General features: G+C 39.9%; 1 protein-coding gene across 4 annotated transcripts in view; it reads right to left on the bottom strand.

Moving 5' to 3' along the window:
* The window catches only part of LOC103394726 (cAMP-specific 3',5'-cyclic phosphodiesterase 4D), a 62,852-nt gene extending 38,013 nt beyond the window's left edge, over window positions 1-24,839 (bottom strand). For 2 of the 4 annotated variants that reach the window (XM_008332153.3, XM_008332161.3), the window contains exons 1-3: window positions 24,607-24,838; window positions 18,414-18,453; window positions 12,376-12,545 (exon numbers count right to left, since the gene is read on the bottom strand). In XM_008332153.3, the coding sequence (XP_008330375.1) occupies window positions 12,376-12,545; window positions 18,414-18,428 (185 nt within the window). In that variant the 5' untranslated portion in view covers window positions 18,429-18,453; window positions 24,607-24,838. Of the gene's footprint in view, window positions 1-11,067; window positions 12,546-18,413; window positions 18,454-24,606 lie in introns of those variants that run through there. The other 2 variants (XM_025053621.1, XM_017030730.2) reach the window with 2 other exon arrangements.
* Between the last annotated feature and the right edge of the window lie 797 nt (window positions 24,840-25,636).

Below are 25,636 nucleotides of genomic sequence, written 5' to 3' on the forward strand. Positions count from 1 at the left end.
ATATAGAACATATAGTTTTTTTTGTGTGGATACATGTATGTGTGTGTGTGTATTATATATATATATATATATATATATATATATATATATATATATGAGCCTGAGCTACTTGAAGAAACATCAGGGTAATGTGAGGTAGCCACATGTTCAGTGGTAAAACTCCCATTAGTTGACATTAATCTCCAGTCATGGAGTCCTTATTATTCATAGCAAACATATTGCTGTAAAGGTTAAGAACCGATTCGTCTGCTGCAGCAGAGAAGGAGACTCACAGATGAGCAAACTCCTTCACTGCCACAGAGGCATCAGCTCTCGATGATAATATTTCACCCAGAAGGTCACGTTGCTGTTTTCCCTTCCAAAGTGGAGCTCATGGTTGAGTGAGTCTGGGAATCAAACAAATCTGCAGTCGCAGTTCCAGACCTGACCTGACCACTGCCAGAAAAGACGTAGGAATCAAACTGATGACCTAACGACTATGACCCAAACGTGTTTTCCACTAATCCACTAATAGATCTTTACTGTGTTAATAACCACCTCACTGTCACTTCAGTGTATAATTAACAAAATTGTTAATTGTGTTTGTGTCTCAAACCCCTGTGTTGGATGGTTCCTCTTTGTCCTCCATATGTCTGAATTTAATTAGATCTGCGTAACAGCGTCTCAGCGGTGGAGCGAGGCCCGCAGTGTGAGAGGCTGTGATTATAACACAAATTTCTCTGATGCTGGTTTAATTATATTTGTAAGAAAGGATAAAAAAACAAACAAATATTATTTTAATCAAATAAAAAAAAAAGCCTCTGGAGGCGAAGGTTGCAATTCTAACTGCTGTTGGTACAAAGGGAACCTCGCCGCACTGTGATTAAAACATTAACTGCGTCTAAAAACAGACCAATTTGCCTCCAGTGATGCTTAAATAATAATAAGAAAAAAGACTTTGAACAATAAAAACAACATTTTAATAATATCATAGTTAAGTTATCCGTGGTTTTCATTACTAATGTTTTGACCTGTTGCTGAAAACAAGAAGAAGAAACGGGAAGAAACATTTATCACCTCCACTGTTTGCGTCCGTCGTGTCTGACAATTTCACTGATGAATCACCGGTCATTTGGCTGAGATTAAAATAATTATTAACAAGCTGTGACACAATTTTCTCTGCAGCAATGCCCCGCATGATGGCCGGGCCTTTCCCCTTCACCGGGAAGATAAACCTGACTCTTAACTTGAGTAATTAGCATCAAGATCCATCACCACTGCACACACCAGTAGACGTTCACGTCCATGATGAACCGCATGAGTCATTACATCTGCCCGCCTCCTGTTTGCTCCTTGAAGGGACCTGTGTTCTTTGCTTCTCATATTACCGGTCAAAGTAAAGCACTTACAGAGATTACATGTTTACTCTATGTGTGTGAGGCAGAGCGGGGGTAGGTTTGAGGGGGTGGGGGGGGTTTAAGGAAAAGGGAAGGTGACATTGAGGAGAGAGCTGGTGAGGTAGTGAAATATTAATCAGTGATATTTTGCTCACGGTACCAGATGTTCCTGTCAGAGCAAAGATTACAGTCCTTTGTGCTCCTCTGTTTGGAGTGTAGACGGTTATATAAGATATAAAAAAATAACAACCTCTTAAACCTGATCCTGAATTACGGCCAGGACTTGACTGTGTTCACTGGAGAACAGGTGACTTTATGAAGGTAAAGAAAAGAAAATATTGACTGTAGATGCCTTCCTCAATTTTCCCCTTTTCTAGAGGTTTGTTTGGGTGGTTTTAAATACTGTAATTTAATTTACAACATACCGGAGAGTCCACTGAGTCAATATCTCTTTGTGATTTTTGGCAAAATAAATATAACTAATTTGACATGAATCAGTTTTTTGGGGTTTTTTTTTTGCTTCTTTGTACTGAATATTAAATGAAAATGTAACTCTGCAGTTTGTATGATACCAGAGAATAACAGAACTCAGTCATATGTCTATGGATAACAAGAGTTTTTAAATTCAAACATGTCAGTCTGGCTTTGATAGTATTAGAATGACTGGCTAACAAAGCTGTTGCTAATGCAGTGTCTCTTACCAGACTCAGTAAACTGCCTTGCTCATTTGTGCAGATGTATTTCCACCTTTCTGAAAGCTAAACTCAACGCTAATTAATGTGGTTGTATTTATAAAAGTTAGAGCATGAAAGACAACAGGAAGAGGAGAGAGAAAATTACAATAAGTTCACCGGCGTCTGAAGTCTTCACCACACGACAATCTCTTTAACCACAACTTAACGACCGACTAACCAGAAACAGAAAAAGGCAAAGTAACAAAACCACATCACATTTTGGTCTTGCTGAATAACCAACTTAGGAAAAGGGAAATATCACGTTTGCTGTTCATTATGTGCAATAAAAGCAACTCATGAGTAATAGTGAAAAACAATTCTTTCCTAACACAGTATATCAGCCCTGTTCAACAGGCAACAACAGAATTACACTGAGTGCAGGGGCAGAAGTGCAATCTCGACCGCTCCTGTGTATTCCATCAGACCATATCACGAAGAAGCACTTTCATTTCTCTGATCTCCAGTATCTTCACTCGATCTGCGGACTAGGCATCCACAAGGACAAGGTGGGCTCCTCATCACCACGCTGCTGTTCTGCTGTGACCAGATGGATCAGGAACCTTATTTGCTTTTGTGATTGCTTCCTGCTCAGAAAGACACAGCACGTCTCCATTTACCCACGCTTCGCTTCAGAAAAGAGGTGAAAACAGCCTTTGGTTCCTGAGTACAAAACCAGCGAGCTTGTTTAAAATTAGAAACATCTCTTTTCTAAAGCTTTACTAAAATTAAACTCTTTTTTTTTTTTTACTTCATATTTGATTCATATCTTTCAGCTTAGACTGAACTGAGTACCTACATTTCTTTCTTAATTAAACATGTGTGAACATTATTCAGGCTGAGTGGATCTACTTGGGATTCAAATGTAATTCAAATTCAAAAAGTGGAGAAAAATACTGACACTTCCGACTGATGTGACAGTTAGACTTCTGACCTAGGTGACCTTTTTCACACCGTTTGTTCAATATTTCTTGACATGAAATTTTTTCAAATACCTAAGCAGTTTTTTTTCATCCACCGTCACTAATTCTATACGCAGATGCCAAAATCTTCTCTTCTTTTAATGCCTTTAATTTCATTGTAAGACTAAATGCAACCAGATCTTTCCCCATCCTACACACACACACACACACACACACACAAATAGCTTCAGATCTGTATATAGTCGAGTACAAATCTGCTCCAGTTGAGGCAACAGAATGCCTCTCCCCAGGCAACATATGCCTTCTTTATTATTTAAAAAAAAAAAAAGTAAATGAAAACACCACCAAGAGAGGTGGAACCCGACCCCTCCTTCACTTATCAGGTCAAAGGCTGGGACTTGTCAACACGTTCTTGTTTGAGATACCGACTGCACACATTATACGCTCTAATATTGACTACGTTTATGAGGCTCTAGTCGGTGCTACCTCTGACAAATCCATACTGTACATCGATGTCACGTGAAACAGTCCGTCGGCCGTCCACACCTGGTGTCTAGACATCATTTCCTTTGAGGTTTATTTCTCAATATTTGTCTCTCTGTCGTGGCGACTCGGCTACAGTTTCAGTATCAGGGTTGGCATAGATATGATGAAGAGCATGAGGAAGTAAACAAGAAAATGTAAAGTGTTTGCAGAAAGAACTTTCAAAGAACTCTATTCGATCACTTCAGTATAAAAGTATACGACTGAGTCTGATGTCCATTTAGACCCCGTTGTTATTGTGCAATTATCTCTACATTATGGAAAATCTCGCACATCTGTGTTAAACCTATTTTAAAAATGTAAAATTTACCCTTTGTCAAAAAAACAAAAGTTGTCTGTCTTTCATGAGGTAAAAAGAACAAAGGGAAATCAACAGTAGTGAAAATCTGGCACGTTGTTATACAGTACGTCATCATGAATCATGCGCTGTGCGAATAATGGTATTATGAGTCCATAACAATTTTTCTTTTTGTGATTTACAATAGATTGAACAAATGTCCTGAGCTTTATTAGTGTCATTTATTGTCTGTTCACAGGAGGAGAGAGGCTGACGAATGTGTTCAATGAAAATATAACAGGCCATCAGAGCCACATTCAACATCATGTCCTGAACAAATTCAACAAACAAATTCATCAAACAGGCGGCAGCAGCAGCAGCAGCAGCAGCAGCAGCAGCAGCAGCAGCAGCAGCAGCAGAGGCCAACCTTCCTAAACTAGTCTGGGAAATGAGTCAACTCTGTCAAGTCTGCATGGATCGTACGACCAGCTGTCAACAAACACAAAGAGATAAGATCGAAGACTGACCTGATTTAAAGGTTTATGTCGTTTTGTCAACACTGAGTGTAGTTGGAATCATCCATGGAATCATCATCACAAACAAACAAACAAATCAAGGCTGAGAGGGTTTAAATTGTAAAAAGTCAATCTTTAACCAATGAGTTATGATACAAAGGCTCTGGTCACAATTGTGCAGAGCTCCACTGTTCTATGGAGTCGTACACCTCCAACAAATTTATACAAAAAAGTATAAAATTATACATCATTTTGATATGTAACTACTACGTTGATTAGTAGTTAACTCCTACTAAGCAGCAATTTTTTAACAGTATAAACAATACAAAAATAAGGGGAAAATCCTAATTGGATGAGAAAATTGTTTTTTTAAATACATATTAAAGAAATAATTCTTCCTGATATTTTTTTAGAATATTATACTGTTTTTGAGTCTGTTTTAATTTAGGAAAATGACTGTGGTATTTGTAATTAAAAATAAAACTAAAGGTACCAACACTGAAATGCCTCTCTGAACGGCATGATTTATTCTGCAGAAAAGTAAAACAACAACAACAACAACAATCTGTTCCAGCAAGGCTTTCATCTGAAGCAGAAAAACATGACGAATAAACATGGAGCAGGGATTAATAACAAGCTGTGGACGAGCTGGAGGAAAGTCAGCGTCGCCGACTGTGGTCAGAGTGACATTAGAAGGATGGATTTCACTTCATAAAAGGAATGACTAATGCCTGCAGGTCGTGCAGCACAATGAGTCCACCTTAATAAGAGCAGGGTTTGATGACGTTCCACATGCCGCCCTCATCACATCCCATTAACCTACAGCACAAACCTTTACCTCATTATCTCTGATTAACATCCAGGATGTATAACAACGTGTGTGATTCCCTGCCTCTCCTCCACACACCTTGTAGGAATCTCATTTTCATTGTCATTGTGTGCGACCTGAGAGTTCAGCCTATTAGAAGGTACACACACACACACACACAGAGCCAACTGCCTGAAAACAGTAATGTGCTACTGTCCAGTCAGCGGCCGGGTCAGCGCGTTCAGTGACCTTAATGAGCCAGTCAGTTTGCCCCGGGGACACAAGTGCAGCGTTAACACGAGGCGGGAGGATTCAGACGGTTCAGGTTTCATCATTTCCTGTTATTACAGAGGAGAACTATTATATTCAATATATTGATGGCTGATTGTGTTTCAGTCAAATCCTCCACTGCCTTATCCTTCTTCTACACGACCATACGAGTGCTTCGTACGGTCGTGGAGCCAATCCCTGCAGTCTGGACACTTCACTGCTTTATCCCAGTATCCATTAGTGTAGCGCTTCAAAAGCAAGTAAAAAAAAGTCCAATTCTCACTAACAGCCTATTAGTGCATTGTTAGTAAAGTGAACTCCTCGTCATTGTGACACTGCACACAACCAAATGTGACCTCTGCTTTTAACCCATCACCAACGTGAACAGTGGGCAGCTGTCAGCGCCCGTGGAGCAGTGTGTGGGGACGGTGCCGTGCTCAGAGCACCTCAGTGGTAACTTGGCAGATGGCGAATCTGAAGCCTTCCAAATCCAAGTCCACCTCCTTAAGCGCCAAGCCACCAGTCTCATATACATGTTAATGTAGCCACTCTGTACTGAACAAACAACAGGCACGAGCTTCCTGTTAGTGGTAGTAAACGATCAACAGGCACGAGCTTCCTGTTAGTGGTGGTAACCACCGATAGACTGGGCAGAACGAAATGGAGAAAAGAGGAAGCAACATCATCTTTAAATCTCCAAGTAAAGAATTTAGTTCTTGTACTTCTGTGTCTGGTACTTCTGTGTCTGGTACTTCTGAGACACAGAAGTACACACAGAAGTACCAGACCGGTACTTCTGTGTCTCTCACATCATCTCTTATGTCCTTAATGGTAATTGGTGTTGTTCAAAGTGAACATTGTCTGAATTGTGTTTCTGGTTTTGTACAAGTCAATGGGAAAGAAGTGTGTTTATAAGGCACTCAGGAGAAAATGTATCCTGTCAATATTTCTTTTCCTCAGTTTACATCACAACTCTATTGAGGAGAATCATTCGTCCCCTACCATTTGCCACCCACACATATACTGTACCCATGATAAATTTAGCGATTACGATTATCGTGATATCAATTTTTTTTTTTGGACTTTGTAAGGACACAAACCCACCCCCAAACGAGTGAACAACCAAACTCCACGCAGAGAGACCAGGGAATGACCATTCTTCCTGTAAGACCAGAGCACTTTACTGTGATCTATAGCTATATCTCCATATATAGGTGTAGAATGTCTCAGTCCCTGCTACTGCTGGCGGTCAGAGATGAATAGACTACAGCTCCAATGCTGCTGCTGCTGCTGCTGAAGGATATGAAGTCGGCTGACTCACCCGTCGTACGCCTACCTGAGCTCAACCTGTTCCCTCTTTCACTGCTATTTGACAGTGAGTGGATTCATGAGGTCTATAAAAAAGTTATATTTTCAAAGTAATGAAATGACCTGAGAGGGAAAGCCCTGGACAAGAGGCCCGGAATCACGACCCCATCTGATTTGTTCTGAATAAAATCTGACAGGTTCTGAGGTGAGTGAATTCACAGAACATCTGTTTTCACGTTATTATTTATTTGCTGTGGTCACAAGCTGAGTGACACACACTCACGCCTCCACATACACAAGCTGTGTTGCCACTTTCTATTTCTATTTCTTTATTTTTCTTGAATTTATTCATGGCCCTGAGGTCTGATGCATGTGAAGTGGCAGGAGGAAATGGAGGAAATTGTTTTATGGTCATTTTTCTCCTATGTTCTGGAATATGGAATTTAATTTTTACCTCTGTATTTCCTGCACTTCTCATATCTTCAACATTCTTAACTTATCAATTTTTACATTTTTATAATGTGTCTAATTTGAGAGAAAAAAAAATCACATTATTTCTGTCTGGCTCTGAAAAAAAAAATCTAATTAACACTTAATCGTCGTTGATACTTTTTGAAACCGACATAAAAATCTTTATTTAAAAAAAAAAACAGCTTTAGTTTTTACAATTTGATGGAGTTGTAGTTCAGTAGCAGTCAGCTGAGCCTCATTAAGTGCACAGGTAAGATTGTCTCCTAACTATGTAGAAGGTCAAATGTTTGATGCCCAGCTTACGTGCTATGATGATGTGTACCAGAACAAGTCACCTACAGTAAAACCAGGTCATGTAAATACAGATCCTTTACCATCACACAACAGGGAAACGCAAACAAAGAGAATGCATGTCATATCCAAATAATTCACAATAATATGTAATAATATGTAAATCCAGTTGCTAAAATCTGTTGTTGTTCATGTACGAGGCAGCTGTCGGGTTTTCTGGTTTGCGCAAGCCGTGGATGATGACACCACTTCAACCACATCAGTGCTGGTAGCTACTGCAACATTATGGCAACATCATGGGTTTCACACATTTTGCAGTGCATGCAACATGTCTCTCTGTCACATTTGAAATTCTAGTTTTATTTTCTCGTCTAAGTTCACAGCCGCCAACCTCTTCATAGATGTTTCCCCCCAACATATTCTCTCTCTACCGGTTTTCCTTCTGCCCCCTAGTGGCCACACCTGGCTAATTTGACAACAACATACTACTGTATTATCATACACCAAATTCAGAGTGATGGTGTGTGTCAAGGCTGTCACTCTTCTCCAAACATACATATAACCAGAGCACAGATAACAGGACAATCTGAATGTAGATGATGACAGTCACACGTCATCCCACACACTGTACTGAACCGGCAGTCAGACCTCGTTATGCTTTGGCATGTGGAGTCTGGACAGCTGTCTGCTGGAAGTGTACTGACTGGAATTATTCTTGTTCCCCAGGCTGTTTGTCAAAGGGGAATTCTATCTGACCAGTATTTGCCACATGTTATTTGTTTTTATCCTGACATCCAATGACTGTATTCAGCAGCATCCTTCACTAGCTGAATCTGTTCTTCCTCCCACAGCTCAAACACATGTAGCAACGTGTTGACTCTATACGTGGAAGACTGATGAACTGTCCGGGGTTCTGCCCCGACCGCAGCTGAAGACTGATGGGATTGGCACCAGCGCTTTTGAGACAATGAAAAGGACTAGGGTCCGTAGTGCTGCTGCTGCTGCTGAAGGATATGAAGTCGGCTGACTCACCCGTCGTACGCCTACCTGAGCTCAACCTGTTCCCTCTTTCACTGCTATTTGACAGTGAGTGGATTCATGAGGTCTATAAAAAAGTTATATTTTCAAAGTAATGAAATGACCTGAGAGGGAAAGCCCTGGACAAGAGGCCCGGAATCACGACCCCATCTGATTTGTTCTGAATAAAATCTGACAGGTTCTGAGGTGAGTGAATTCACAGAACATCTGTTTTCACGTTATTATTTATTTGCTGTGGTCACAAGCTGAGTGACACACACACAGACACACACACACCTCCACATACACAAGCTCTGTTGCCACTTTCTATTTCGATTTCTTTATTTTTCTTGAATTTATTCATGGCCCTGAGGTCTGATGCATGTGAAGTGGCAGGAGGAAATGGAGGAAATTGTTTTATGGTCATTTTTCTCCTACGTTCTGGAATATGGAATTTAATTTTTACCTCTGTATTTCCTGCACTTCTCATATCTTCAACATTCTTAACTTATCAATTTTTACATTTTTATAATGTGTCTAATTTGAGAGAAAAAAAAATCACATTATTTCTGTCTGGCTCTGAAAAAAAAAATCTAATTAACAATCGTCGTTGATACTTTTTGAAACCGACATAAAAATCTTTATTTAAAAAAAAAAACAGCTTTAGTTTTTACAATTTGATGGAGTTGTAGTTCAGTAGCAGTCAGCTGAGCCTCATTAAGTGCACAGGTAAGATTGTCTCCTAACTATGTAGAAGGTCAAATGTTTGATGCCCAGCTTACGTGCTATGATGATGTGTACCAGAACAAGTCACCTACAGTAAAACCAGGTCATGTAAATACAGATCCTTTACCATCACACAACAGGGAAACGCAAACAAAGAGAATGCATGTCATATCCAAATAATTCACAATAATATGTAATAATATGTAAATCCAGTTGCTAAAATCTGTTGTTGTTCATGTACGAGGCAGCTGTCGGGTTTTCTGGTTTGCGCAAGCCGTGGATGATGACACCACTTCAACCACATCAGTGCTGGTAGCTACTGCAACATTATGGCAACATCATGGGTTTCACACATTTTGCAGTGCATGCAACATGTCTCTCTGTCACATTTGAAATTCTAGTTTTATTTTCTCGTCTAAGTTCACAGCCGCCAACCTCTTCATAGATGTTTCCCCCCAACATATTCTCTCTCTACCGGTTTTCCTTCTGCCCCCTAGTGGCCACACCTGGCTAATTTGACAACAACATACTACTGTATTATCATACACCAAATTCAGAGTGATGGTGTGTGTCAAGGCTGTCACTCTTCTCCAAACATACATATAACCAGAGCACAGATAACAGGACAATCTGAATGTAGATGATGACAGTCACACGTCATCCCACACACTGTACTGAACCGGCAGTCAGACCTCGTTATGCTTTGGCATGTGGAGTCTGGACAGCTGTCTGCTGGAAGTGTACTGACTGGAATTATTCTTGTTCCCCAGGCTGTTTGTCAAAGGGGAATTCTATCTGACCAGTATTTGCCACATGTTATTTGTTTTTATCCTGACATCCAATGACTGTATTCAGCAGCATCCTTCACTAGCTGAATCTGTTCTTCCTCCCACAGCTCAAACACATGTAGCAACGTGTTGACTCTATACGTGGAAGACTGATGAACTGTCCGGGGTTCTGCCCCGACCACAGCTGAAGACTGATGGGATTGGCACCAGCGCTTTTGAGACAATGAAAAGGACTAGGGTCCGTAGTAACAGGTGGTACGGACTGACCAGTCCTTGGAACAAAAAAGGTCAGGGACCGCTGGTATAGATGTAACTACTCCATAACAGACTAATGCACGTTTCTGCAATTGATTATTATTTACTTAAGCTACAAATTTCATTCATTACTGTGTAATAAAAAAAAAGGGCCACACAAAACGGCTAGGCGGGCCACATTTGGCCCCCGGGCCTTGAGTTTGACACGTGTGCTCTACCTTATTTCATCCTTCCTTCTCTCCCAGTGTTTGTGCACAATGAAATATTAATGAATAGAAGGGAGTGCTAATTCTGTCAGTGGAGCTTCTGCGGTATGACGTGAAAAAGAGTGTGTGTTGGGGGAGCTATGGGGGGGTCCAAAACCCGTCATCGGTCTGACAGATGAGATCTGCAGTTTCACTGTTTGCAGCAACATCCATCAGACTTCCTCCATCATCTCTGAGTGCAGGCAGCCCAGCGGCAGTCATTTCATCACAGAGATGAGTTGGTCCACGGGGGGTTTGGACCAAACTAATTTGTACCAAATAAGTAATTTTGAAAAAACAGAGAGAAAAATAAAACTGTGATTTCACGTTGCACTTACTATAAAATATAAATTAGTATATTTAAAACTGAAAGAAGGCATGGAATAAAAAAATAAATGCTCTGTCAGAGACTGACAACATAATGACACTGGACAAGTACAAAAAAAAAAAAAAAAAAAAAAAAGAAGTGGATTCGACCGCAGTTTGGTTTGCAAATACTTCAGACGGGAAAGGGTAGTTTTACCGTTTTTGTGAGGACGGCCAGGACATGCGGGGCTTCTTCAGTCCGGGTCTCAGCTTCTCCAGGGTCCTGTTCCGGCACAGGTAGCGTTCGGAGTCCGAGTTGAAGCGCTGTTTGATGCGTATGTGAGTTCGGGGCTGTCGCCACAAGTGTTTGGGAGGTTTGGCGAAACCCGCTCCGTCTCTGTTCAGAGTGGCACAGTCCATTCTTCTTCACTTCTGTCTGTCTTCCTTCCTTGTTCGTTTTTTGTTTTGTTTTTTCTCCCTTGTTTTGAAACGATGCGGTTTGACAAGGGCGCGAGGAAAAACGAGAAAGAAAAGCGAAAACTCTCTGAGTTTTACGCGGCGTTTACGCACAGAGAGACAGAGACATGTTGGTGGCGCTGCTGCTGCTGCTGCTGCTGACCAGTAGCATCAGTGATGGAAACACACTGCCTTGCTCTCTCTCCTTCTCTCTGTATCTTTTATATCCCCTCGGTCTCTACCACCCCTCTCTCTCTCTCTCTCTCTCTCTCCTTCATTTTCCTCACCCCTCTGCTTGTCTCATGCGCTTATTTTCACTCCCTCTACCGTATGGTCTCTTTCTCATTTCCTCTAAGTGTCTTCCCCTTTTCTACCCCCCTCTATCTTTTCTCACTTTTTTAGTCTTATTGAACCACACCTTCCCGAATACACACATCTTATACTTAGCAATCATTTTAGTGCTGCCGAACAACAGGAAAGAAAAGAAGAGAAAAGAAGAGAACAAAAAAGGAAGGAAAAAGGATTTCCACAGTAATGAGTTTTTTTGTAATCAAACTGGTTTTCCAGTTGATTGATCAACCAAAGACATCAGAGACACACAGGAGAATAACAACAACAACCGCTGATGCATTCTAATGGTTAACAAGGCTGGAGAGACAACAGGTGGAGGCGCAGGAGCTCCATCTGGTTGACAAACAACAGTATGGGTGTCGACCGTGCATGCTGATTTCTGCACCCACTTAAAGGGGGAATAAAAACGCACACATTTCTAAGTCACACTTCTGATTCCAAAAAGAAAATCTGCTGACAGATATTTTTGTTTTTCACCCTGAAGCGAAGAGTCGCAATTGGAGGGAGTGAAAGTGAGAAACAAAGGGAGGAGAGGAGGAAGAGGGATGGGGTTTTTTGTTCCCCTTAATTAATGTGTTGTTATGTCAGCAAAAAAAGAACGATTCATGTCAACAACACAACATTTACGCCAAAGGCCACAACACAACGCGCTCTGAATGGTGAGACATCAGATCAGCGGGACGAAGCATAAAAAGCAAAGCCAAACTGTGAAACTGACCGGTGTGCATCGTGACTGGTCACTGCTCTGTGGTACAGCACTTCTAATTGGTCCAGGGTCAGAGCGTGCTCGTGGCAAGAGTGTCGTCTCCAGAGTGGGGGCAGCACCAGCGGGCCGGAGAAACGCCGACGCACTACCTGGAGGACCACAGGGAGGGAGTCTCTGCGATTCTGAACGAAAACAAAAGAAGAAAATGAAAAATATTGAGTGTCCAAATAAAATGTTTTCAAGTCTGCAGTCAAAATGTGTTTTTTTTTTTTTTCAGCCACCTCTATATGTCTTTGGATGCAGTACCACCACTGGCCGACAGGAGGCTGTTAAACATTTCTCACGAGATACTTAGTCAATAACTTTTTCAAGTAGTTCTTTGGATGTAAACAACTAGACTATATAATTATTTTTATCGTTCTGAGGCTTCGATCTCAAAGATGTCAGACATAGATCAATTTACTGAGTGAGGCTGGTCTGACAGGACTGACAGGAAGTCGAAACCTCTTTAACCTCCTGCAGTGTGTGAAAATAATAACGTGTGTGTGTGTGTGTTATCTATGTATCAGAGCAACGGTGAGGCAACTGACAGAGGCAGTTATTGGATTTACACTTCACGTCATTCTGCTAATGTGTCAAACTGGGATGAAGATTTAAATCACATCAATCTCCACCAATTGGTTAACGCCATTAATGTTAAATTCAACAGTCCTAATAGATACAGATACAAATGATGACCGGAATCTGTGTATTGACTGTAGTCTATTCTAAAAAGAATGCTAAATTTATATTGGACAGAATCTTGTGACACTTTTTTCAATATTTCATCCACAAAAACAAGACCATTTCAGAAAAAAGAAGACAAATATCTGTATTGTAGTTGTATTCAGTGAATGTTACTGCGTTGTGTTTTGTCAAAGCTGTCTCTGCCGGTCGCTTCTGAGAGAGCTCTAATATCAAAACAGAATACACAACAATTCTGAAGGCTGTTTACATTTGAATGGACTTTTGTTTCAGTTCATATTCAAAGTCACTGAAGAGCTGATTTACATTTCCATAATGGACTGCACTTAAGTTGTCATATCAGCTGTTCATGACTGAAGATTAAAGTAAAATACTGAGCCCTATGCTAGCTAATGACAGATAAATGGCTCAAAGGTCCAGATTGATTTTAAAAACATGGCAATGTCTCTTCATACCGGAGAAGGGAAATTATGACGCATCACCTGATGAGCCACGATCACTGACATCACTGTTGTAGAGTGATTTAGCAGACGGCCTCCATGTAATGGCCCTGCCGCAGCAAAATGAATGATGAAATAATTAAGTTGTCTCGGTTGGAAAATACTTCAAGAGTAAATGCCTTTGCATTACTGTGTAAAGACACGCCATTGGTCTTAAATCAGCCTGGGGAAGGAGAAGGAGGAGGAGGAGGAGGAAGAGGAACACTTTTCACATCAGACAGCAGAGAGTAGTGTGTTTGATTTCTACCCTCAGTTTTTATAACACATTTGACTTCATGTTCTTGTTGTTTATCTGTTCAATGCTCTGATGTTTGACACAGTCTGTGTGGAACTAAAATGCTTCGACTAGACAACGTAATCAAACAGACAAAAAAGTGGGTTTTATATTGTGTTGATAGACAGACAGACACACAGACAGACAGATGGATAGATAGACAGACAGAAAGATGGATAGACAGACAGATAGACAGACAGACAGATAGACAGACAGACAGATGGATAGATATACAGAACGACGGATAGATAGATAGATAGATAGACCGACAGACAGACAGACAGACCGACAGATAGACAGACAGCGAGACAAACAGATTGATAGACAGACAGATAGACAGACAGCGAGACAAACAGATTGATAGACAGACAGACAGAAAGACAGACAAACAGACAGATAGACAGACAGCGAGACAAACAGATTGATAGACAGACAGATGGATAGATAGACAGATAGATAGATAGATAAACAGACAGACAGACAGACAAACAGACAGATAGACAGACAGAAAGACAGACACAGATATGATAGATAGACAGACAGATAGAAAGATAGACAGACAGATAGAAAGATAGACAGACAGACGGATGGATAGACAGACGGATGGATAGACAGACGGATGGATAGACAGACAGATAGACAGAGAGATAGCTGCTTTAGCATCACGTGACGCAAGTGGTGTGATGGACGAAGGAGATCCGCTGTGACAGTTGGAATAAAGATTTCACTGACACCCCGTCAAGTCTACAAATCGGAGAACAACTTTTCACAGCCCTCGGGGAACATGGTGCTGGCTTCACTACATTTTCAGGGTTTTGTTGATGTTGTTACAGCACCAGATTTTTCAACTTTTCAGCTTTTTCCTTTTTCTTTGTTACTAGCACAGTGTACAGCCACATCTTATATTTCCAACAGTACGTGTATTGGCACAGAAAAGCAACATTTTATCGTAGTGTGCAATGCTGTTTTGACATTGCATTCAGTGTTAGTCTATATGAAATAGTCGCCCCCTGGTGGTTGAGTAAAAACTGTTAAATCATGAAAAACCGTTGGGTGGCTGCCCTTGTTACACTATAGTAACTGTATTGAATTTTATGATAAACTACACACTTTCAGCTCTTCCACCTGAGAGTCTAAAACCATCAAACCACATTTGAATAGTAACTCATGTAATAACACACACCCAGAGACAATCTTTCTGCCACACAAATTATCATCTACATAAGAGAGGACTGTCCAGAAAAAAAACAAGTGCAAAATTCCTCATGTCTGTCTAACATCATCTTAGCAGCACAAATGGCCAAAGATAACTGTGAAGGCTCAACTTTGACGATTCTGGAACAGTCACTTAGCAGTGAAAAAAAAAATGTTTACGAACTTTAATCAAATCCCAAAGGTGAAAAATTTAGATCACAGCATGGTCGAGCACATAAATTAAAAAAAAAAAAAAAACAATGAAAAAAAGAAAGAATTAGAAGCAGATGAAAGTCTGATAAAAGAAACAGATTTGAAACGGAACAGCAACTTCATTAGGAATGACAATTATTTAGAAATTAAACCATTCTCTGTGTAAGATTTACGAAGCCCTTTGAAGTCAGACTCTTGAATGACAGAATACTCATGACGTCTATTTATATTAAAAGTGTGACATAAACATGTGTTGATAGCCAGAGGCTGGACTTTGCCCCATAACCCTGATGTGTTCCACCTCGACTGGAGGCATGAACACCACCACCAGCTGCTCACTGTGGTTTCTCCTACACTACAGTGTCTCATTGTCTTGGTGGGTAGTTTATTCAACTAGATCAACAATCAGTTTGAACAGAAGCAAGGCTTATAACAACAATTTTACGACGTAGGCAAGTTATTAAAACACTGAGACGAGTCATGTTGTCTCTCTTCTCACAGTGAATAGATGGCATTTACACCTCATCAGGTCACGATGATACACTTTGGAGCAGATGTCATCCGTATCTTTAATAACTATGTTGTTTAATCCAGTTAGTTTTAATTTACTTAGTATTAAACTGTGGCCCGTTTAGTTGAACACAACCCTGATAGGAATTGGAGAAAGACACAAATGAAGATCTTCAACAGCTCCAAGTGTCTCTTTTGTTTAGTTTTTAATAGACATTTTCTGCCACCTAGTGGTATTATTTAAATATTTAATTGCCCTGCCAGTCCCACTGACAAGTAATCAGTAAATAAATCATAATTTTCAGACCAATTAAGCAGAATTGGACGACCTAAACTGCCACAGCAACAGGTTTATCAAAACGACATAATTTTTGAACCAATCAGTAACAGTGAGGAAGCAGCTGTTTGTATTATCAACTGGCTGCCCCCCCCCCCTCCCCTCCTCCAACTACACTACATGGGAAGTGTGAATGAGATGGAAGCAGTGTGGGCTCAGACAGGGCCACACAGTCTCAGCGGGGCGTCTGCTCTGCCTCCAAACAACAAGCAGCCGACAGCAATCATCCAGGCGACACGTTCCCCCCTTAAATAAGAGTAATGTGAAGCATTAAAGGATTCGTGCTCTTCTCTAATGTGAGCCTCATTTCAGACAAAGTGACACGAGGATGCAGATACAACTCCACTCCCAAACACCACCACCGTACTCAAGAAATCATGCCTATTGCATTGATCGATTATGAGAACTGCTGCACTTTTTCCGACGCCTGAACAAATGTGCAGACAGTGGCAATAACTGGTCATTTGGAAAGATTTGACCAGGAGAAGTGAGAGAGATGTCCACGTGTCCCTAAAGTTCCTGGTACAGATGTCTGCAGGCTAAGATACTGTCTCCAGTTCCAGGTACTAATTTCTGCCATATAATTATGCATCTTTGCTATAAGAGCTAACACACGCCACAGACACAAGGTGAGAAGTTAAACCTGTGGAGGTTAGCAGGAACCAGGTGCTATTTTACACATGAAGCTGTTAATTCTGTCAGCGTATTGAATATAGGAGTCTTTAACAACACGTTTAAAACATGTATCACACCCAGGGAGCAGGCCAACGCTTTCGGTGCAAAGTCTCTCCCTGCTGTTAATTCACATTTGGACAGTTTATACAGTGGAAACAGCAGACTGTGGACGTCGTCGTCGTCGTCATCGTGCAGATATACAGACGTAGAGTTTCACATAAACCAAGTTCAACCAGTTATTCACACTGTGACCTTCAGGTCGACACATCTTTGTAAATGTAATTGGTAACAAAAAGGCCTCAAATGTTTATTGATGAAATATGTGTAAAGTTCTTTTAAACTAATAGACCTGTATGTATTTTTGAGTACAATTCATCTGCTGTGTTTATATGCTAAACAAGATCAATCACCATGAAATATATGGCAACGTGAAGATAATTACACCAAATGATGAAATAATCTCATTAGAAGCTAAAGATCTCCCGAGAATCCTTGAGAACGATCAGAACTACTGCTGTGTTCTTAACTGAGAAAATGAATATTAATTATCCATAATGAAGAGTAGCAGAAGTAAATAAACCGTGTGTGTGTGTGTGTGTGACTGCAGAAGAAAAGACAGAGTTTGTTCCCTTTAATGCAAAGTAGAAACATTCACCTGGATAAACTGCATAATGATGGCTGGGAGTGAGAAGTGTGTGATTGACGCTCGTCTATAAATAATTCCAGCTTCCAATCAAAGCTGTCAGGCTGTCACCTCTGTAGTAGGCGTGCAGTGATTAACTCTGCAGGCGCACACACACACACACACAGAGGCTGGATTTGGATTTCACCAACGCTGGAACCTCCAACTGAGCAGATGTGTTTTTGGTGACATGAATGGAACCACCGTTCTGCTCAAGTTCTTCTTCTTCTTCCTCACACACACCACGTTGACCTGATTTGGATTCAGCTAACACATTCTAATGTGTGTGTGTGCGTATTTTAATTGCCAACAAATCCCCCTGACTAAAGGTAAACATTTTAACAGCTGTGAAGAAATCCAAGTCCAAACAGAGTCATCACTCGTCAGAGACACGACGCACGTCGTGAGTCACACTGAAGTTTGGTTCTTATCATAAACTGAACTGCAGACGTGATAAGGCGGCGAGATATCTGTGTGTGTGTGTGTGTCGTCCACACACAGCTAAACTTGTGGGGACATGTTTCTTTCTTTTAGGAAAATACAATTGCTTTGGGAACATTTTTTGCAGGCACTTAGTGGAAGGTTATTTAGAACTTAGATTAGAGTTAGATTAAAGTTAGATTAAAGTTAGATTAAGATTAAGCATGTATTTGTAATCATTTGTTAAGGTTGGTAATAGAGGTTAGGGAATACATTATGTCTATGTTAGACAGGGGCAGTGGTGGCTTAGTGGTTAAGGAAGAGGATCCGGTCCGGAGGGTCCTCTGAGCAAGGCACCGTCTCCACACACTGCTCCACGGAGGCTTAAAGCTGCCAATGACCAGTAGTTCACTTTCACTTTCACATTATATATGTGCTTACAATACACTAAAACTAGAGTGTGAGTGTATGTGTGTGTGTGTGTGTGTGTGTAGTATTTACCTCAAGGCAAGACATTGATGTAGGTTTGACGTAGCAGTGACTGAAACAAAGATGAAACAACAGGATGAGGCTTTAATTTTACAAAAACCACACAATTTCAACAAACATCTCTTCACATAAATAAAATAAAGTTCACATAAATATCTATAATATAAATACAAACCACACAATTTCAACAAACATCTCTATAAGTTCACATAAACATCTATAATATAAATACCTTGTACTAAGTGAATAAATTGAAAAGGAAAAAAAAGGATCAAATCAAAATCAATTCCACAAACTTAGAGTTTAAACCAGTTCAGCTTTGGAATATTAACCAATTTCCCTTAAATCGGCTGAAAAGTATTTTTTAATTACTGTAAATAATTTACCGTTGCTCATTTATGTGTCAGTGACAGGATAATTAAATACTCGTCCAATGGGTGACAGCAGTTGGCTATAAAAAAACAAAAAAATGTTGAAGAAGATCTCTGTCTTTCTTCAATTCCTGCAAGTATCAGTGTTGTAGTCAACTAAACAGGCCCAGGTTTCACAATGATTAATGACTGTAGCTATCGTCGCTATATTTCATTACATTAACTTTGTCTTTTTATCCAACCATGTGAGATTTTTCAATTTCATTCAATTTCAACAATAATGAGTTGTACATGTTGCTGCAAACATTCTTATATTTACAAAATAAAACCTGCTGATACTGAACAGCTTATAAAAAAGGAAGTGGTTTCGACAAAATAAGAGGTTTTTCAAAAGAAACAGGAAAGACCGAAGACACAACAGTCTGTGGTTTGAAATCTAAAAGAGGAAGCAGGTTTATCACAGCATCAATTTGATCTTTGCTTATATCAGCGACATATCTATATATATATATAATAATAATTGAAGAATTAAACACACAAAATCAGAAATCAGTGAGTTACTGAACAAGGAAAATTAATTAAAAAAATTAAGTATTTGATAAAAAGCTACACGGGCCTCATTCGCAGACACAAACGCTATTTTATCTGCACCAACATCAGAGTTTGTCTGATATAAGACAGTCGGCAGCATGAGTCAGCCACTCTAGTGACTCTTAAAACAGAAAAACCTGCTGATGAAAACCAGCAAATTTGACAACCGTGTAGTCGTGACAACGTTTCACGACGACTCACTCATATTTTCCACGTCTCCTTGACGAGCTCGTCAGCGCTGCCCTGAAACCCTCAAACTCTTGATGGGTTTTACTCTGGTTTACCACTGTCTCAATTTTTTTTTCCTGCGCCTCCAGGATGGTTTTTGACAGTTTCAGCCCCCAGTGCAGCACTGCTCTGAAATGTGGGACAGTTTTTTGTGTGAAGCAATCTATCACTTCTCGTAATGACAGCTTTTCTTTTCTTTTTTGTGAGCTGTTCAGTACATTTGGTCTGACAACTTCAAAGAAGTTTCTTTAAAAAGAGAAAGACATTTTCTTCAAGAAATTACATCATTTTTAAAAAAAATCTAGAGGACATTTTGAGAGCATTCAGTGAACACAACTGCTTCTAACTAGCTGAGCCAGTAGCCCAGGACACACGTAAAGAAAACGAGGTCATCAGGGAAGTAATTAGTGAAATATTTGTCTTTTTCCTGCAACTATAATTTGCGTCTGGAGTGGAGAAGGTCTTTTTGAAGAGCCTTAGTGACGACACTCTGAGAACATAATAATAATCACTCTGATTAGCTTCATTAACACGAGTGCATTAGCAAGGTCAGCCAAGTCAGTTGAATGATAGAACAAGCAAACAGCGCTCCTCAAAGCAAATATACACAGTGCTGTTGGTGTGTGTGTGTGTTTGTCGTGTGTGAGATGTTCAAAATAACAAAAACAATGTTTTATGTTAAACAGGATTCTGTGCAGAGGCTGTTTACATGCACATATACTGCTGTTGACGTAGCTGATAGTTAGCAAGTTGGTCTGGGGTATAAGTCACTCCAGTGCCCTCTAGTGGCTTTCAGTGTGAAATTGTCAAAACTTGTGAAATTGTAAAACATGTAAAATTATTTATTTTAATATATAAGTCGCACCTGAGTATCAGACCCAAACCCAGTCAAAGGATGAAAAAAAAAAAGAGTGGGGTTTATAGTCCTGGAAAATACAGCACTTACAATCGTCTGTGATCTTGATCTGAAGTCAGTTTAGGACACTGATGGATATTCCTACAACATGAGCATATGTTGGCTCACAGCCAACCTCGTGACTTTGTTTACTACTACTACCTTTAGGTTTATATGTTTTTATATGTATTAGAAAAGCCCTGTTTCATTTCGACTAACACAATAAGCCCGTCTCCTCTAATCTTGTGCGTACGCAGGGTCTCACGCAGATCCTTCTGTGGTCAAACACCTCTCCAGTCCAGGCCAGAACAGTCTGTAATGATTAACCCTCTCAGGAGTGGTGTTCTTCTCTTACATTCAACAATGACGGCAATAAAGTCAACTTCCAAGGCATCTTGGGATGCTTGCAGTGACGCACGGCATACAGAACATGGGCTTGTTAAGCTGATAAGACCAGCACAGAGGCTGAGCAACATTTAAGAGACCTAATACAAAACACATGATTCATACCACGCCTATTCCACACTCACACACACTCACACACACTCACTCACACACACACAGGGGCACACACTTGCCTCTGTGTGCTGAGTAGACAGACTTTCCTATTCTTTCACTAATCACAAAAATCACATGCATTTCCAATCAGATGCATTTGGACTTAAAAACTCAGCTCCGGGAAACTACATAATAGAAAAATACTGAATAATGATGATGGTGAGAAAGTGCTCATTAGTTCTAACCTCATAAAATTAAAAACTGACCTTTCACTGAGGTCAACTGCAGTTCAAACTACTAATACTCATCACTGTTTGAGAGAATACATTCAGTGGTTAAATGTTGTGATGTAAAATCATATTGTAAATTTTGGGTAAACAGTGAAGAAAAATCGTTATTTTCCAGATTTGTGCCAGTAATGTTGAACATGAAACAATGAAAAGTACATTTTATTTTCTCCATACAGTTTACACTGGAATAATTTTGTTTTCTCTCAGAAGCTAAATCAGCCTAAATCTAACATCTCTGGTTCTTGACTTCAGTCACCACAGCTAATCATAATAATAATAATAATAATGATAATAATGGTACAGATTTTAACCGTACTGCTTAACTGGAGAATAAAGAAGCAACACGTGGTCAGTTTCTGACATCCAGAGACACATTAGTAAAAGCTGTGTTCAAAGTTGAAGTAATACTGCGATCAATTTGTCTTGGAAGTCAACAGCTGGCTGCAGTACAAGAAAAACAAACAAAAAAACGCCTGGTATGATGTGATGTGTTCCAGACTCTAAGGTAATAAAACCAACAAAACACACACACACACACACACGTTGATCCTGCTTAAAATGGGGCAGAATTCATGTCAGAAATGTTTCCCATTTCAGGGCAAAATGAAAAAAAAAAAACAGTTTGTTTTTACACTGTCAAACGTTACAAAATGATAATTGAATCCTGATTGGCTGACAACTATTATTGATTTAATGAACCTGTTCTAAAGAAAATCCGTTGCAACACGGGGACTTTCTGTAACTGTGTTTGTGCGTATATATTAATTTTATTTAGCTGTAAACAAACAGGAGAACGCGACCACTCTGCTCTGATAAAAGATGTCACGCAGCAGAGAAAATCTAATTCAACTTTCAAAGGACGCGGAGAGAAGTTTTATTGCATCTGGCAAGCCTTTGAAGAACAAGGTAACAACAATCTACTTCCCTGCATCACAGCTTTACTAGGCCACAGCTACATTTCCTGTAGTCTTTAAAATCAAACAACAATATTTTTATTAACTTCTGCTGCTTTTTCCAGTTTCCTTAGTTATGGTTTTCTCTAGGCTACATTTGGGTTCGGTTAATGATGAGAATAGAAAAATGTCTTTGCAGAGAGTCAAGGAGTCAGCAAGGAGACAATTTATCAGAGGTGCATTAAATATTCTGGACATCGGCACCACATCAGGAATGTAGGAGCAGAAATTCTCTTTGAGTAATTTGTCAATGTCAGACATTCAACACGATTTGCACATTGTTTTGGTCGTTTTGGTCCATGCTTTTAACAGCAAGAAGTAAAACATTCACCAGTTCAGTTTCACATTCAGTCTATGTTTAGTCTTCGAAAAGTCTTCAAAATATCATTCAAACCGACACATCACAGTCACGTCCTCCCACTGAAGGTCTTCTACTTTATATACAAGTGCTATGAACCAACATGCTCTACGCAGAACGATAAAGTAAGAAACTATACGTGTCTTACTTTATGTCGATTCCTCTTTCACAACAGCAGTGTCTTCAACACCAACATCAAAGTTGTGGAACGACAATAGTAGTTTCCTCAAGGCAAAGTGAAAACAGGAAAAGATCAACAGCCAAAATTAGCAGCAAAGGAAATGGGCCAAATACTGTAAAGTCACTGAGCTGAAGACAAGACCTGTGCCATAACTAAGGTGTGTCAAACCCCTGGTCGGCAGGCCCGTAATGGGCCGCTGTGAAAGAATTAATAATCAACTAAATTTAAAGACTAACCCTAACCTGGAAACGTCTTCTTTGAGAAAATTTCGCATCCAGTTGCCTAATGGAACTCTTCACCCTAGATCATCTGGACCTTTTTCTAAGTAATGCATCTTTCAGACTCAGATACTAACTACAAGATATTTTATTCTGAAATTTGACTGATCTATTATGATCCTATAATAAACCGGTTGACTAGGATTTAAACTCCACACTGGGTCAACATAGAGTTTCAATTCATTCCAAGTCTTTAGGCTGTGAGGAAAACCCAGACTGGGTGTCAGGGACCTGAGACGCAAAACGTAAAGTTCACACAGAGAGGATGTCAGTCAAACCAGGATTAGAGCTGCTGTGACGCCACAACGTACGACCATGCACCCGAGTTAGTTGACAAGATCAGTAAATGTTAGCAATTCCAACAGCCTCAGATGGTGCTGGGCGATAAGGGGAGCGTTTTCGCTGAGCTGCGGCAGAACGCTGCCATGAGCGGGGGGGGGGGGGGGGGAGGGGAGAGAGAGAGACAGTCTTTCACTGTGACATGACAACAATGAGAGACGACAACCAGCACTTTCTGTGACCTCGTCAATTTGAGGGGAAAACTTTATACTTCTCAGTAGATCAACGGAAGAAACTCCATCTGACAAAAAAAAAAACACCAAATACGGCAAACAAGAGAAATGATGCTGGATTAGGTGAGATCATATCTGAGCAAACTTTTATACTCAGAGGAAATGAAAGGGATTATCCAAGAGAGTGTGTGTGTCTGTGTGTGTGTGACTGTGTGTGAGCTAACAGTGAGAGAACAAAGGAAGCAGATAAGGAGGAAGAACGAAGATAGAGGCGTGAGGAGGGAACACTTTAATGTTCCGACGTTGCTCTCTTCACGGTGCTACTGGATTATTCTAACAGAAACAACACCACTGTCTACTTTACATGCATTTTAATTTCCCTCTAGGGGAAAACTAGAGACAGTTTGTCCACAGCTCAGTCATCTTAGGACAAATGCTATCAAGGATAATAAATAAATATTACCATAAGGCAGGTCTGTGTGGGAGTGTCTCCGTGCTCCTCTGACTATCATTTATTCAGATCCTCAGTGATGTTGCTGGGAATTCTTTTTTTTTTTTGTCTTAAATTAAAAAAATATATAAATATTTTTGAAAACCCTTGCCTTTAACATTATAACATTATTTCTTTTCACATATTTAACACATACCGTCACTGAAAATACTTTCTTCCATGCATCATCAGTATTACCAACATGAAGTACAGCACCACAGACCACAGCTTTGTTCAGTTAAGACAAAAGGGGGTTTCCTCATTTTTTTAAACTACATTTTTTTTAAAAAACACCAGAGGAAACCCATGATACGCATGCCATCGTTTGAGAACCCCCAGCCTAAGGCATTACCACCCGGACGTTTCTCGTGAAACCACTCGTTTGACATGTGTCAGCTTTTCTGGCAACAAAATGTTTGGTAAATAAAACGAATTTCTGTTTGTACAATAGATTTGAGGTGTGGACGTGTTTAAAAAAAAAAAAACAATTCTAGAAACTTCGTCATTAAGTTTCGCCTGTCCAAATAAACATGATTTTTTTTTTATCCTCTTTCACTCACCTCAGCTGCCGCCGTTTTCTCCCGCTGTTTGGGTTTTTACCGCAGACTCCCGCTCGTCTGTCGGACCGTTCTGTCGCTGTGTTTATAAACGTCAGGTGTTGCTCTTATCAATTCCATTTTATTGCCGCAACTTGTTCGAGTCATTAGACAGACTTCAAACTCTGCAACATGCATGGCGGCGTGACCTGCCGTCAGCGTGACGTCAGCAGTCGTCTCACGTGACGGGAAATGTGGCGGTGGAGTGTAAACAAGTTTACTACAGCGGCCACGAGGTCTGCTGAGGCAGCGTTTATTTAGTCAATACACACACGCACACACACGCGGTGATTTCGATCTATTTCTTTTCTTGAAAAGCAGATTTAAAAAAAAATCCTAAGTATAAAGACAACAGTGTTTTCATCCATTCTCCTCAATAACAACAATTGGAACGAATAAAAGTTTTATTGAACTTCCACAAACAGACGACCAGGCATCTGCAAACGATCTAAATTCCAACAAAGCTGCTCACAAAATCACCATGGAATGCTGGGTTATTTTCACTTTAATCAAAAATCCATGAAGTAGCAAACAGCCATTGATCTGACTTATTTCTTTCTTGTTATTATGAAACTAATCATCTTTTTTTTTCTCAGTAAATTGGGTAAATGATTATCTATTAAAAAATGTTTGATACATTTCTGGGGTTTTTTTTTCTGGTCCAACATTTAGCTATTTTTGCCCAATTTTTAGGTAATATGTAGCTAAATAGTTAGTCTTTGCATCTATAACTGTCACAAGTACTTCAGTGTTTACTACTGTAGGACTGATCGATATCATTTGGGTTACATTTGACCTCAAACAACAAAAGGTTAAGTATACACATCTCACTGAAAAAAAAAGTGAAAAAGTGTTTTGTCTAAATAGTCTATCTAAATTAAAATCATTTAGATGAAAATGATACGTAACATTTCCACCAGTTTTGTTCAATCTGTCACCAAATGATTGCATCTAAAATGGTCTAAAAACCAACAATGCTCCAAAAAAAAAAAAA

This window comes from Cynoglossus semilaevis, chromosome 2 (genome assembly GCF_000523025.1).
Source record: "Cynoglossus semilaevis isolate Cse_v1.0 chromosome 2, Cse_v1.0, whole genome shotgun sequence".
NCBI lineage: Eukaryota > Metazoa > Chordata > Actinopteri > Pleuronectiformes > Cynoglossidae > Cynoglossus > Cynoglossus semilaevis.